General features: G+C 49.3%; 6 protein-coding genes across 6 annotated transcripts; 3 read left to right on the top strand and 3 right to left on the bottom strand.

Moving 5' to 3' along the window:
* Positions 1-455: 455 nt before the first annotated feature.
* Positions 456-2117, bottom strand: TRV_07950 (uncharacterized protein; the record flags this gene model as incomplete). Its single annotated transcript, XM_003018016.1, has 3 exons — positions 456-1583; positions 1672-1915; positions 2038-2117. The coding sequence occupies 3 exons, from the start codon at positions 2115-2117 to the stop codon at positions 456-458; spliced, it is 1452 nt and encodes a 483-aa protein (XP_003018062.1).
* A 2044-nt stretch (positions 2118-4161) lies between these two features.
* On the top strand, positions 4162-5073 carry TRV_07949 (uncharacterized protein; the record flags this gene model as incomplete). The annotated part of the gene is made up of 1 exon (XM_003018015.1): positions 4162-5073. One exon carries the CDS (start codon positions 4162-4164, stop codon positions 5071-5073), a length of 912 nt encoding a protein of 303 aa, XP_003018061.1.
* Positions 5074-6464: 1391 nt separating this feature from the next.
* TRV_07948 (uncharacterized protein) lies at positions 6465-8843 on the bottom strand (the record flags this gene model as incomplete). Its single annotated transcript, XM_003018014.1, has 2 exons — positions 6465-8526; positions 8722-8843. 2 exons carry the CDS (start codon positions 8841-8843, stop codon positions 6465-6467), a joined length of 2184 nt encoding a protein of 727 aa, XP_003018060.1.
* A 727-nt stretch (positions 8844-9570) lies between these two features.
* On the top strand, positions 9571-12074 carry TRV_07947 (ARS binding protein Abp2, putative; the record flags this gene model as incomplete). Its single annotated transcript, XM_003018013.1, has 2 exons — positions 9571-10287; positions 10383-12074. The coding sequence occupies 2 exons, from the start codon at positions 9571-9573 to the stop codon at positions 12072-12074; spliced, it is 2409 nt and encodes an 802-aa protein (XP_003018059.1).
* A 521-nt stretch (positions 12075-12595) lies between these two features.
* TRV_07946 (uncharacterized protein) lies at positions 12596-13314 on the bottom strand (the record flags this gene model as incomplete). Its single annotated transcript, XM_003018012.1, has 2 exons — positions 12596-13081; positions 13243-13314. The coding sequence occupies 2 exons, from the start codon at positions 13312-13314 to the stop codon at positions 12596-12598; spliced, it is 558 nt and encodes a 185-aa protein (XP_003018058.1).
* A 92-nt stretch (positions 13315-13406) lies between these two features.
* On the top strand, positions 13407-13511 carry TRV_07945 (uncharacterized protein; the record flags this gene model as incomplete). The annotated part of the gene is made up of 1 exon (XM_003018011.1): positions 13407-13511. One exon carries the CDS (start codon positions 13407-13409, stop codon positions 13509-13511), a length of 105 nt encoding a protein of 34 aa, XP_003018057.1.
* Between the last annotated feature and the right edge of the window lie 769 nt (positions 13512-14280).

The raw sequence follows: 14280 nt of genomic DNA, 5'->3' as shown, positions 1-14280 counted from the left end.
ATCAGCTTAATTTTTTTTTTTTTTTTTTTTTTTTTTTTGCTAAGAAAAAAGATATGAAGATACTGCCAAACTCTAAATGCGCGCACCGGCTTTGAGTCACGTGCCGAAAATAACCTAATATCACAAAGCTTTCCTATATTTAACAAAACAAAAAGACGAGGAAGAACAAGCGGAAGAAATAACACGGAAAAGGAAACAAGAAAGGGAAGGAGGAAAAATAATAGATAATTTTCGTTCTGCTTTTTCCAAAAAACTTATCAAACAAATGCGTATCGCTGCGGAAACGAGCAATAACAGGCCCTTGAAGCGCAAACTCGTGTCATTCAAATAGGTTCAAATTACAAACTCGAAGACGAGTACTCGGTATAGATAAACGGAAAAGGGAAAAGAAAGAAGAGGATACGTTCTTCTATCCATCCCGGTAACGTCGACTTTAGCTTCTTGTGTGAGCAGATTTACCTCCCCCAATTGCCAGGATATCCGCCGACATCTCCGTAATGCTGCTGTGGTGGTGGTACGTAGTCCGCGCGAGGCGGCATACCAGGCTGATATCCTCCATACTGCTGTGGTGGAGGTGGTGGCGGTTGTTGCTGCCATGCCGGCCCATTCCCAGGACTGCCGAGCTGTCTTGAACTTCCGTACGGGCCACCGGGAGGGCCTTGGATTGATTCATGATATACGGGCCTGGTTTGGTCGATGAGAGGATCGTATATTGGATTTGAGCCAAAGCCTGGTGGTGGTGGAGGCATGTTTCTCGGTAGGCTTTCTGGTTCCCTGTATCTGTGGTCATAGTTTCCCGCTGGGGGTCCTCGAGGGGGATATGGCTGGCCCGCTGGTCCAGCTTGGTATTTTGCAAATGATTCCTGTCGTTCTGACTGTCTTTTCCTCTGTGCTTCACGATGAGATAGGGGAAATACGGGAGGTGCATTAGGGTCTTGATTGAGGAGCGTGATTCCATGTTCTTGATGTCGCTGAGTTTGAACTGGGGACACGCGAGGAGGGAACTTTCCAGGTGTTACCGGAATTGCCTGGTTTGTATACCGAGGATCGGCAGGCTGTTGAGGGCCGCAGAAAGGGCGAGCATTGGAATCATGCATCTGGGCGCCATATAACTGACCCTGCGGGCTTGGGTTCATAGGTATACTGTTGACGTGGGGTGGTTGGCCCAAGGGAAGGCCAGAGTTCTGCATGTGGCTATCATTGTAAGATTGGGGATGGGGAGGGAAATGTTGTGCTTGGTGTTGGTTAGCGGGTGAGCCTGAGGTAGTATGGAAGCCTTGTACTTGGCCAGGCAGAGACATCGGCTGCTGTGGCGTATTGCTCCCAACCCGGGAGTGATTTGGCTGTTTAAAGAAACCAATCAGCTCGCTAGTTCTATTTGACGAGCAAAATATGAGTAGCTTAAAACATACACTGTTATGCTGGACCATCATCTCGTCTTGGCTCGCCAGGGCAGAGATATCGGCGATAGCATGCACTGGGGTGGTTTGAGCCGAAGAACGGGGGTGTGGGACTGCATCACCGGCAACCGGAGTTCTTTGTGATCTTGGAGAGGTGCTCTGAGGTGATAGCTGCTGTGTAGCCTGTACGAGACCCGAGAAATTGATTAGCTACTGTTTACTTATCTGATGCAATCCCAGATACAAAGTCTCAACGAGGTGTTCCACATACTGCAAAGTTACCATTTCCATTCCACTTGGCATTCCTTACTTCCATCAATTCTCTTGTGGCTTCGGACTCGGGCGAGGTGGCACTCATAGTGAGAGGGGAGGGGTAAGGGCCGGGACTGGCAGCGGAGTGAGGAGTCGAGGAGGTCGACGCAATGAACGGTTCAGTGGGTATCTCCCACTGTGATTTCCTGGTTACTGGCTGGACATAGTACCATCGTTGCTGGCGGCCGTCCCACTGAGCAAGCCTAGAGGAGGGAAATCAGCACGGACAACGATCAGCCACGGGGATCATGACAAAAATAACTAACTAGTGAACAAAAAGATAAAAAATGAAAATGAAAATAAAAATAAAAAATAAAAAACGTACCATCCTTCAGGAAGAACGGGAGGAGAGGATGATGGACCAGCTGCATCCGGGCTCATCACCCGTGAAGACTGCGGACTCATTGTGATTGTGTCTGGTATGCCAACGGCCGCTAATGTCAAGATAAGAAGAGTACACCTTGTTGGCTATGGAGCCAGGACAGGACGAAGAAAAAACCGATTATATTGGAAAAAAAAAGGACGATCACCGATGTCGAGCCAGCAACAAACGGCCAAGATGTCGGATGAGATGGTATTGATTTAGTAGAGAGGCGGATGGTCGGTATGCGTGTAGTGTATATGTATGCTATCCGGCCGTCCAAAGCGGAGTCGTTGAGATAAGCAGCAGCAGGTCTCGAGTCCCCGCGGGAGATATTAACGGGAGAATATAGGAGAGACGGGGAAAGGGGACAAGCAGAGGAACGCGCGGAGAGTAGGAATAAGGACGCTATTGAGTTTTCATGGTGATGTGATTAGTCGTAGATCGGTATATTGTTCGATATGATCAGAGCGCGCGCGGGACAGGAAATCGGGTCTATCAGGCGGGCGTCCGGCTGTCAACTTGCTCGTCCGAGTTTTTACTGTACAAGGGCTAGCGAGAGGCAGCAAAGGCAAAAGACGACGAGGACGAAGCCGACAAAGCTGAAGCAGACGAAGAGGCGCCGAGGCAGAAAAGCCAATGATGTGGTGTGTGATTCTCTCCTGTGGTGATGTGCTGCTGATGGTGGGGATCGCTAGCGATGGCAGATGGAGACGAGGGGAAAGGATCACCAGCGCACTGCAGCGCTGACAAGAACGACAAGACTGACAAGATTGACGATGGGAATAGATACGGAGAGAGAGAAATAAATACACGATTTCTTTTGCTTCCTCGCTTCATCCCCACGCTCTGCTCTCGTGCCTAACGGTCAGGTAGGAACGGCGTCAAGTCAGCCAGTGTGAGCTAACTAGTTGGCTGGTAAACACCCGCAGCAGCACCCTTGATGCCCAACGGCCGACACAAAACTTGGCAGGCAACTGGCTAACTAACCAACTAGACAAGAGTGACAAATAAACCTTGGCGGGTAACTAACGCAGGCGAGTACTTGAGAAGAAGGACGTTAGAATGCTAACCATTCAACCTCAGCTCTGCCTCGATGCATTGCATCCATCCATGTGAGCCAGAGGCCAGAAGCCTGTGACTGAAAGGCGCTGCAGCCGAGAAGAAGATCCCCGAGAAAGGGCATGCTGCTGGCTTAAGAGCGACCGGGCGTGTGGTGTGACTGGGTACCTCTTGGACAGGCCATCATAGCCATTTACAAACACACCAGAGGGACATCCTTTGGCTTGTTGATATGTATCCTTAGAATGTTGGAGTAGATATAGATAATAGTAATTAATGCGGCCAAAGTTGATTGTTGAATATCGAATATCCTTCCAGAGTACAAGCAATGGCCTCTCCTGCTGACTTAGCAGGACCCTTACTAAGCAGCTGTATAGTGGCACTGGAGCTAGTACCTAAAAGGCATAGCGTGCCGTTGAACCTTCCCGTGACAGTGGGATCTTCAGAAGTTCAGAAGCAAAAAGTTATCAGAGTATCAAAGCATTGATTCAACACGAGATACCGCGGAGGGAGTGCGCCGAGTACATGGAAGGGCCTCTTGGTTGTCATTGCTGCGGCTGCATGCATAATTTCCAAGCTGCGATGCCTGTTTATGGAGTACGTATGTGCCACAAAGGTCATGGGAGTGTCTCGAGGCGATATCGGCGTAAGGGGACTGACGGGTGGCGTGAAAAGGACGCATCGTAGTAGATAGACTCATGATGATTTTTGCAAACAGCTACGCGGGTCGGTGCCAGTAAATAATGAAATGTCTCTAGACAAGGAGTCCCCGCTCTATCCCTGCTCTATCCTGGTCGCACTCCATCCTCCAAGAGAACATTTGGAATGGCCCACAGGGTGCTGTATACTTACAGCCCTTACTCACTGCAAGTCGTTGGCTCTTCGTTCAGGACAAAGTTTCGATCTCGATTTAAGATTAAGACTAGTCACGTGATAATCCAGCAACGGTCTTCACTGCTCTATCAATCTTGGATATCGCATTTTACTCAATCCCAATTTTCCGAATAATAACCACCCAACGCAAACATGTTGTTCTCTAAGCTCCTTGTTGCTTCGTGCATTTCTCCTGTCTTTAGCAGCTTCTTGCCGAAAGACTACGTCACCGACCTCATGGCGCGACAAGGCCCTGGAGAAGATCCCATTATCATCGGCGACGATGAGTGGCTGAACAGCCTTGGGAAAGCTGCGGCTACTCTCCATAGACGTCAGGAGGAGCCAGATTACCCATACATCAAGGAACTGAGAAAGACTCTCAAGGACAGCCATCAAATCGATGGCAAGTGGCCGCCAGTTGGAGAAGTCAATCCTGTTCCATCATCCACTGATTGCAAGCTAGGCTGCAGTGGAACGTGCAATCCTGCCGCAACCTATGACCACCAGACTCTCCGGACCATCTCTGGAGTCACTGTTACTGGATATCCGAATGTTGATGAGGTCTTCGAAAATCCAAACGACGACCCTCTGGACATTGAGGTCAAAAAGGGAACTGCAGTGACAAAGGGGAATACAAAGGGTTGGAGCATTGGGTTAGGTCTTAGTGGGGGCTTGGGCCCTGCGTCTGCCGAATTTTCGGGCCAAATTTCCCAGTTGACGGAAGAGACCTCTACCGAAACCCGCGAAGTCAGCTGGAAGGGCAAGTGCCCCCCGCACACGGAATGCCGAGTCACAACCGTGACATTTACGATCACTGTCACGGGCATGTGCGACGAGTTGCCTTACGCCTACTGCTTGACTGGACGTCCGCAGAAGAGAAATATGTGTGGGGAGAGCAAAGATCACTTCCTCACCTGTCTCTGCGATGCACAGAAGGCATTGATTGAGAGACAATGCCCAAAAGGCCCCCAACTAAAATCCTGCGAAATTACCTTCCCACTCAGGAAACCAGACGGCAGCCTTCGCACTGTGCAATTCCTAAGCCAAACGCCTATCTCTAAATAAGATTCCGGGATGAAAGAAGTCGGTGGCCGAGGGTTGATTTTCAATGAGCAATATTGCTTCGCTTTTTGACCTAGGACCGTTAAATCATTGCCCCTGCCCCCTGAAATTCTCCTGAAATTGTCAATTAGCCTTTAGCTAGCGCCACAAGCAAGAATATTATAACATTCCTTAGTATATTTACCTGAAACGTTTTCTCTACTAGCTTACCTTGTAAGGACTTATTGCTATAGTTACCGGAAATTTGTAGATTTGTAATACCACCAAAATACCAATGTTTCGAGGTTAAATATAATATCGGTAACTACTAAATATAGTAAGGTAACGGCTGCAAAATGTGTCTATCTCATAGGTCGCTACTCGTAGGGCTCTCTACCTAAGTAGTTAGTCTGACTGTCTCGGGCTTGTTAAGTCGGTTAACTAACTCTGGCAGGCGCCATCTCCCGTCCGCGGCTGCAGATCCGGGTCGTTTAAGTTAGCTAGGTAGTCATGCAATTGGCGCGATCATTCTCGAGTTAACTAAGTAGTTGCTCCCTCGACTTATGCTGCACGTGTACATATGTCCATTCACTAGGCCTTGGCAAAGTTGCTTATAACCAGTAGCGAGCAGTTCCAGCGATATATTTACGCGCATGCAAGGGGTCGTCCATGCAAGGGGTTTCTTGTCTTCCATGGCTGCAGTTGCATGCTTAATTGCGAGTTTAGATGCTTGGTAATGGAGTATGTTGCCACAAAGGTAACTAAGGGGACTATATCGAGTATCGGTGCAAGGGAAGCATCTTTTGCCGGTTTGCGGAGGGTCCGCGTGGGTATCATATATATCCAGGTCCATAATATACCATGGAAGCGAGACGGACAGATGGCTCGATGTTTCGAGACGGAAATTACTTTGCTTAAGAGATTGTTTTGATTATATATATAGAGATAACTAGAAGTAGAAAAAAAAAAAAAAGAAAGGAAAAAAGACCACCCAGGGCTGCTGTTCCTCCCTCTCTCCTGCTATGCTGCCTATAGACCAGTTTATAAGTACCGCCCGCCATAAGGTAGTTGAAACTCCGTTAACCTTGCTCCGTTTTTTTGATAGTTGGTAACCCCAGATGTAAATCCCATAATGATGATGCAGATGAAGTAAAACTATTAAGGGCAAAAAAAAATAAATAAATAAAATAAGAAGAAGCGCGAAAGACAACGATTAGAAGAACAGACTCTCAGCCAATAAAAGGGCGGAATTGAGTAGTTAGTGATTAAAAGGAAGGAGGAAAAGGGTAGAAAAAGGTTTTCGGCCTGCAAAACCTGGTCAAGAGAATCTGCTGTAAACGATTACGACGGCTTCGTTTATGTAATTTCGTTCATTTTCGTTCCTCTGGGAGGATCATCTCCATCATTATTATTAGTCACCAAGCATAGTCGTCGTTGAGAAAGTCGAGATCGTCCCCGTCCCAGTCGTCGTCTCCGCTGGGTTCTGCATCACTCAGATTCTCTGCGGGCAAGATCACGTCTGCAGGCCTGAGATTGTCGATTCGGATTTTCACCACATTGCACATTCCTGGGCCATTGGCCATAAAACCTTGCCGTCCAATGATCAGGGGGCTGTCGTTTCGACTATGAAGCTCGTGGGGGGACGGCGCGTCACTGGATCGCCTGCTTTCGTCACCGCTCGTGGACGGTTTGCGCTCAGCAAGACGTCGGCTCTTTCGCCTAGGCACATTATCGTCCGTGGCCTCGTCTCGGACAAGGTGCGAGACGTCGGAAGCGTCTGACCTTGATGATGGCCTACGACTCAGGGCTGAAGACGCTCTCAGGTTTCCGCCGGAGATGCACAGTGGAGGCTCGCTTCTTCTGAGAAACGTTCGTTCCAGCGTCCGGGCCCATTCATCCCTGAACTGAGCACGGTCTCGCCAGTCTGTCTTCAGGATTGCGGTAAGGGTAAGTTTGCGCAGATACTTCAGGCGCGGAGCAGCTTCGATCAAAGACCTAAACACAGCCTCCGCAGTCATGATATCCCATTTGCGGAGGCGTTCAAGCTCAAGCGTTTCCAGGTTGGACGGCCATGTCGGTACCTGACCGGGGTGAAGGAGCAGCTCAAAATGCGGCTCGACATCGTGAGCTAATGTATCGCCAGAGCTGAAGTTTAGATCCATCCTGAAAACACGCAGAAGAGGGCAGGATGCCCGCAGTCCGACAGTGAACGACATGTCAATCTCCTTGTTATGGGTCAGGTTGAGAACCTCCATTTTCTGGCCATGTTCAAACAGATAGCTCGCAAGGCCCTCCGAGTCCACATTTTCACACTGGTCTAGAGTCAAAGTCTGCAAGTCGACCGGCAACTTGAAAAGAAACCCATCCGGAAGGTAGCACTCAGTAAATTCCAATACCGACAGTTTTGGAAGAGCAACTAGTGAAGAAACTAAATGTTCGGCTGGCAGAGGCTGCTCGTTATCATCCAGAGACAGCCGTGTTTCAGGTGGCTCATACGGCCAGATTTTATAAAACCTCAGTGTCCTGAGTGAAGAGAGCATTGGATGGAGATGAAATTCTTTCAATCTCGATAGGTGGACTCGGCTGCTCCACTCCCAGCTCCGAAGCTGGATGTAATCTGGAGGCATCGATTCAAACCAATGTTCAAGAAAGGCCAGTTGGAAGGGCTTCGACATCTTCCGTGGGGTATCACTAAGATCACGGATCTGAAGATGTTTTATCTGAGGCGCAAACATCAGGAAAGAATGTATCTGAAACCTGTCCACTTTGGGCATATGGGTAGTTATTTCCAAACATTTTACCTTGCTACGATAGTTGGTCAAAGCCGTGGACTGGTCGAGCTCTAACGGCTTTCTAATCTCCTCGAGCCAGTCCATCGTGAAGGCCATGGGGGAATAATACAGGGCTGCTATAGCAGGCTCGAAAAAGGCCCTGCAGAGCCGTGAAATGCGCACTAGCCACCGTATTGACTTCAATACCTGGGTGACTTGGATACCTTTCCCCATCGGCGCAGCTCTCAGAAAGATGTCAAACAGAACGTGGTATGGGAGGGTCTGCCATGGTGGAATTTTGGTAGATTCTACGGGGGATGGCATTTCGAGCTCAGATTCGTCTTCTGGCTTGAGCTGTTTGGGGGAGGTAGTCAGGACGTTTTTGCGAGACGCTTGAAGGAAAAGGGCTCGCTTCTTATTGTTTGATGACGACCTTGTGATGCGGGCTCCGAGGGCCTTTTTCTTCCGAGGTGAAGGTGAGAGCGAGCGTTGTTCGGCCCGAGATTCCTCTGAAGGGATAAAGTCAGAATAAACCAGTGGTCGAACAGTGACTGGGGAGCTATCCGAGCTCTCGTTGTAGATGTCTACCTCATCCGAGTCCGAACTATCCTCACGGTAAGTCTTCACTCGAGTACTGCTTGCGCGAAGGGGCCGACCCGAGCGTCTCGGAGGGTTGGCCGGTAAAGGACGAAGACTTGGAGCCATGCTGCGTCCAAGGGCGAGTGCATCATTGGCGGGCGAGGTCGAAGCGAGGTAGAAGTAGTGATGGAGAGTCGAGGAAGTTGCCGAAGCCAGCTCAGCGGGCAGCAGAAAGATCTAACTACCAGGAAGGTAATTTATACAGCAGCCAAAAGGATGAGCGACAGAACGCCTTCAAACGCCACCCAGCAAGCTCACTCACAGCAAACCATCTCTCTCTTCGATCTCTGTCTGTATATTAATGTTCGGATGTATATCGTCATTCGAGTTGGATTCATCATCGGGAGGTCGTTTTTCCCGGAAACCAAACAGTCCCGTGACCATCCCGGTGCCCGGGCGCCCGGCCGAAGTGTGATCGGACTATAGTTGGCCCGAAGATAAGATAATTCATTACATAAGCAGCTGCATTAAGTAAAACGCCTACGTAATACAGGCACAGCGCTTATGTCATCCTCTTCTTGCTTTGTGCTAAGCGCCAGACGCCAGACGCCAGACGCGTTGTTTATCTCTACCGACGGGCGATATTTCTGCAGCTCACCCTCCATCCACCCCTCCATCGAGAGATAGACGCCAGCCCAGCAGGACGCCGGCGCGCGACGAGAGCCAGCAGCCTCCGCCCGCGACCAGCGAGCGCACAGGGGCCAAGGAGCGCCCAAGAAAACCTTGCCTAGGTACCCTGCAAGCAGAATCACATGACGCCTGCGATTTGATGACTGTGCATAAATTAATTTGTCTTAGGATGGAGATGTTTCTATTTATAACGAGCCAGAAGGTGAAACAGCTACCACTTGCCCCCGATTTGTTATTATGAATGTGGGATGCTGGGAGCTTCTGTCGTGTCTACAACGCTCTCGGACGACGGCTCCGCACCTTGCCTCTCGTATATGCCTGCGAATTGACTCTCGATCAGCCATATGGCAGCCTCCCGCTCCGCCGGCAGTACCTCGTGAATGCGCACATCCAACATCCGTACCAGGCTACTTCTCCCTCCCCCTCTCCGTTCCCCCAAAGGAAATGCAATTCGCTTGCACAAGGCTGAAGACGACCCAGTATGGATGGGCTCTCCAAGCCAGGAGCTGAGGATGGAGCCCATGGGCCGCTGCAGTCCTCCAGCAACAACGAGAACGAGCAACCATATACTAAATATCCCGACCTTCCAGAGCCACCGCACCAGCAGCAGCAGCAGCAGCGGCAAGAAGGAATGCCGGAGACCAACAACAGCCACAGTCCCCCGCTAGCAGTCAATACCAGCGGCAACAGTGCACATCCTAGTGGTGGTGATAGGTATGCCATGTCGCAGGTAAACCGTGACGTTGCACCAGGCGGTCTTCAACCGTCACCCAGAGATCCTCGGTCTGCCATCCTGTCTCGACGTTCGCCGTCCGCCGCGTCCATGTCCCCTCCAGTGTCCGTGTTATCCCAGGAGCGCCAGAACGAACGCCTCCCGTCTACCGAACCGCGATCTCTTCCTTCGCGTGATATCACCAATGCGACTATTGACGATGCCTACGTTGAGTTCATCTTGTACTGCAACCCGACCATACCAAGCTCTACAAACACATCGGAGCTGCGCCGGATGTTTAGGTCGCCGCCTCGCAGCGAAGGGAAGAACTTCTGCACATTCATGCTCTGGGAATTGATACAGAAGCTCGATCGCAAGGAGCTGAAGACCTGGATTCAACTCGCTATAGAGCTTGGAGTAGAGCCGCCGTCCGTGGAAAAGAAACAGAGCACGCAAAAAGTCCAGCAATATGCAGTGCGTTTGAAGGTTAGATTTGGCGACTTTTTCTACTGTTTATTTCTTTCCCTTACGTATCATGCTTGGCTTGCTGGTTTCTGTGGTCCTGACTCTTTCGATTCTAGCGATGGATGCGCGCAATGCACATAGACGCATTTTTTGAATACTGTCTAGGCCACCAACACACATACTATACGAAGGTCCATCCACTTACTGAACAAGAAGAAGAATGTCGTGACGGAGTGCCAAGAGACGAAGACCTGGCTCTGCGTGCTCTTGTGCCCGAATGGAAGCCTAAACGAGGCCGAAAGAGGGTCGACGACATTGGCGTTGATCTCAAACAACAAAAGCGAACTCGCCTATATACACCAAACTCCGGGATAGAGGGAGGCTATCACACCGACGAGACACCCCAGAGCTCTATGCCCTGGAGCGCATACCCTGATTCCGCTGAACACCCGCCTGGCGGCTGGCCGCCAGGCCCAGCAGCACATCTTGACAGCACAAAGAACCCACACCGTATGGGAACTCCAGAAAGACCTATAGACGTTCAGACTGCTGCATCTGGATGGAGTTTTCCCATACACAGGTCTCCACCGTTCCGATATCCACAATCTGCAGTTACTCCCCGCCACCGTGATCTTGATGCGCTATTCTCAAACGAGCCACAGTCTGCAATTACTCCGTCTTCGGCAGATAGGGTGGGCGGGAAAAGGCGAGGCCGCCCAACAGTCTCTTCAGCGTGGCTTGGAAACAGCCCGTCTGCCGGAAAGTCTCGAGGTCGACCTATGCACCCTGAAACGCCGTCGTCTTCACTTTCGACGGCTGTTACTAGCCACCCGGACATTCGTCCCAATGATACTAACTTTCACGCCGAGCCCCCCAGTTCCGCAACTCCTGCTAGCAATGAAGCGGCGATGGCAACACCTGTTGCTACAAATACCGGTGCTGCCCAACCTCTTAGGAACTATGCTCCCTCGAGACCTACCAAATTACACCTTCAAGTGCCAAAGTCTGCTGGCACGCCCATTCGTCTGGCAACTCCGCCTCTATTGCTAGTTAATGGCCAAAATGGCTCGGGCGGGAACCCCGATGCAACACGGACTCATTCTGGAGAGATTCCTCAAAACGCTAATGAGGTATCCTCTCCATTTAGCTTGACGCTTGAGCAAGTTGATGACGCTCTATCTCGTGAAATACAAGGAGCCACTCTGTTCGGGAGGACCACTCCTCTTAGTCCTGCCGAATCACGAGCCATTGCTCATGCAACTATCCAACAAATCAAGTCACAATGCCACCCAGATGCCCCTCCAAGCACTGTTGCCAGCTATTGTGCCTTCTCACTTGGTCTCGGCCACAGGCTTGGCTTAGCCTGCAAGGCCCCTGATCAGATGAAAATCAGAATCGAACCGGGCATGTCAGATAATACCATTCGCGTACATTGCCCACCAGATGGCCCTACAAGCAGCGATCCCAGTGGGTCATTTCCCATTAGCTATACGCTTTCTTACGACTTTTCTCCTACCCCTGGTGTTACATCCCAGGTATCTATACGGGGTAATGCTCCATCGCAAATGACGCTGGGTGAAGACAGCACAGCTCAATATGGCCACGGCCACTATAGACATGGGGATCAACGTACAGCAACTGGGATTGAAGAAGGGTTATCTGATGATGAAGCTAGCCTTGAAATCGGCATGACCGCGAGGGACTGGAAACAGCGGTACCTGCTCCTACGACAACAAACCCGCAAGAAAGATGCTGCGCTTTTGAAATATAAAAAACAGATCCTAGAGGCTGTCATGACCGATCCATGACATTAATTCCTTTATCTTTCCTTATTATATATACACTTCCTTGCGGTTTCGCCCCTTCTCTCGTTTTTAGTTTTCCTTCGAAGGCCTGATACCCAGTGCTAAGCTGTTTTGGATTTTCGATATGGAATCTGAGCTTTATACCCCTTCCCACATCCGAAGTTCTGTATTATTACTACTTATTTAATTTCAGACTTCCATTCTTTTCTCCTGGCCCTTTCCTGACATATCTCCTTGGACTTCTCTTGTGGGTATTAACTTGTTTAAATAAACGGAGGGTCAAAATCGGTATATATCCTCATTTGCTTCAATATGTTTCTCCCTAGAGCGATCAAGCATATCTACCACCATGCTCCATATCAAAACCAACCTATAGGGGGAAATTACAAGAGGATAAATGCATGAATAAAGTAAAATCTCCTCCGAAACTCCTCAATTCGGGTTCGGGTCCGGCCGTATGCAGCGCTTGTGAACTGTGATTGTTAAATGAAGGCAATTAGGCGCATATGCGACAGCAATATCCTTTAAACGATCTGGTTTTCAATCATCTCGTTCTCGTGCTTGACCACGGCTCCAGTGTTGCAGAACTCCTTGAACATTGCATCCTCTGACTCCTTATCGACACCAGGAACAGGCAAGAATGGGTCATTCTTCGTACGCAGCGGGAGTTCTTCCTCTGCCTCATCATTATCAGCTTTGGCGGACGCATCAGAGTCCAAAACCTTTTCTTCAGACTTGAATTTCTTAGTGGGGCTTTCGTTGTTGGCTTCGCCCTTGTTGGTCTTGCGCTTGGTAGGAGTCTTCGACGCTCCGTTGGCCTTGGGCTTAGTCGGAGTCTTTCGAGGCGTTTTGGGCTTGGTCGATGCCCCGTTCTTCTTGGGAGTCACGTTTGCGGATCCAGGCGCACCGTCCTCGTCCACTCCCTCGCCGGATGATGGATGAATACCATTGCCCTTAAGGATACGCTCATAGCGTTTTGCGCTGAGGTGACTCTTATCAGCATTCGCTAGCTAATGCGTATATGTCAATGGACTCACGCTGCTCCCTTGCTGACAATATTACATTCCTCAGCGACCGCAGCGAAATCGACCTATCCGTCGTTAGACTTGAATGCTTACAGAGGTGACTGTTTCCCAAGGAGCTCATACGCGATACGAGAGTGAATGCTTACCTTTCCATTATTGGAGTACTTGATGCACTTGATCAAGAAGATATTCGTCTCCTCAGCTGAAACACGAGACATCTTGATTGTAGATTATTGGTTAATTCGAATACCGAGAGGGTTGTTTGCGCTATAAGTGGGTATCAGCTGCTGCCGTGAATCAAGTATAATCGATGGACGTGGTTAAGAGAGGAAGCCAAGAGAAGAAAAGGAAGAAGAGGAAGAAGAAGAATGAAGAGGCCAACTTGAAGCAAGGAGAATGGTATATGGGGATATAAAAGAAGAGAGAATTCAGATGTGAGGATTCAGTTGGTGTAAAGCTGAGAAGCAAAAACACTGAACTATCACTTAGCACCAGGCAAGGTCAGGAAAACTGAACTATCAGTTTCAGGGAGATGCAGTGAGCTGTAAGTGGTATAGACACTGGCCTTCTCCTGAATTTTAACCAGGAAAAAATCAGGAAATGTAGTTTGTTTAGTTCTTTGCTGCTGAAGCCAAGGTATAATATAGAGGGATATGGTTTTGAACAGACAAGTCCAGTAAGGGAGGTGGAGATTAACAAACCTTTCTCTGCTAATAGCTAGATGCCTTTCTTACAGGAAGGTGAAGATAGATAGCTTTGAGAAGAGATGATCTAGTTTGTAGAAAAGGAAGAAAGAAAGAAAGAAAGGAAAGAATATCTTTTATAGAGGGAGGCAGCAGCAGCAGGAACAACAATGAGGCGCGTTCAGGCCAGAAATGAAAGAAACATAGACGCGCTACGCAGCCACCGTGTAAGCGTAACGAGCAACCAAAAAATCTATAGGGTATCAGGAATTGCGTAATTTGACTACTCAAGAAAATTAAAGAATAATGAAAAGAGTTACGGTCACTTCAATTGTAGTTGTGCTATGTAGACTAGACCCAACCGGATATCCTGGCCCAAAGCAGAAGTCCCATTTAATGATATCCACTGTCCAAGGAAAAGGGAGAAGAACTTGTGTGTGGTATAAAAGCCGAGTATCACAGAGTAGAGCTGCTCATAGAGAGCAAGAGGCATTAACAATC

This window comes from Trichophyton verrucosum (genome assembly GCF_000151505.1).
Source record: "Trichophyton verrucosum HKI 0517 chromosome Unknown contig01194_1.f1.exp, whole genome shotgun sequence".
NCBI lineage: Eukaryota > Fungi > Ascomycota > Eurotiomycetes > Onygenales > Arthrodermataceae > Trichophyton > Trichophyton verrucosum.
This window is presented reverse-complemented; position numbering and strand designations above follow the sequence as displayed.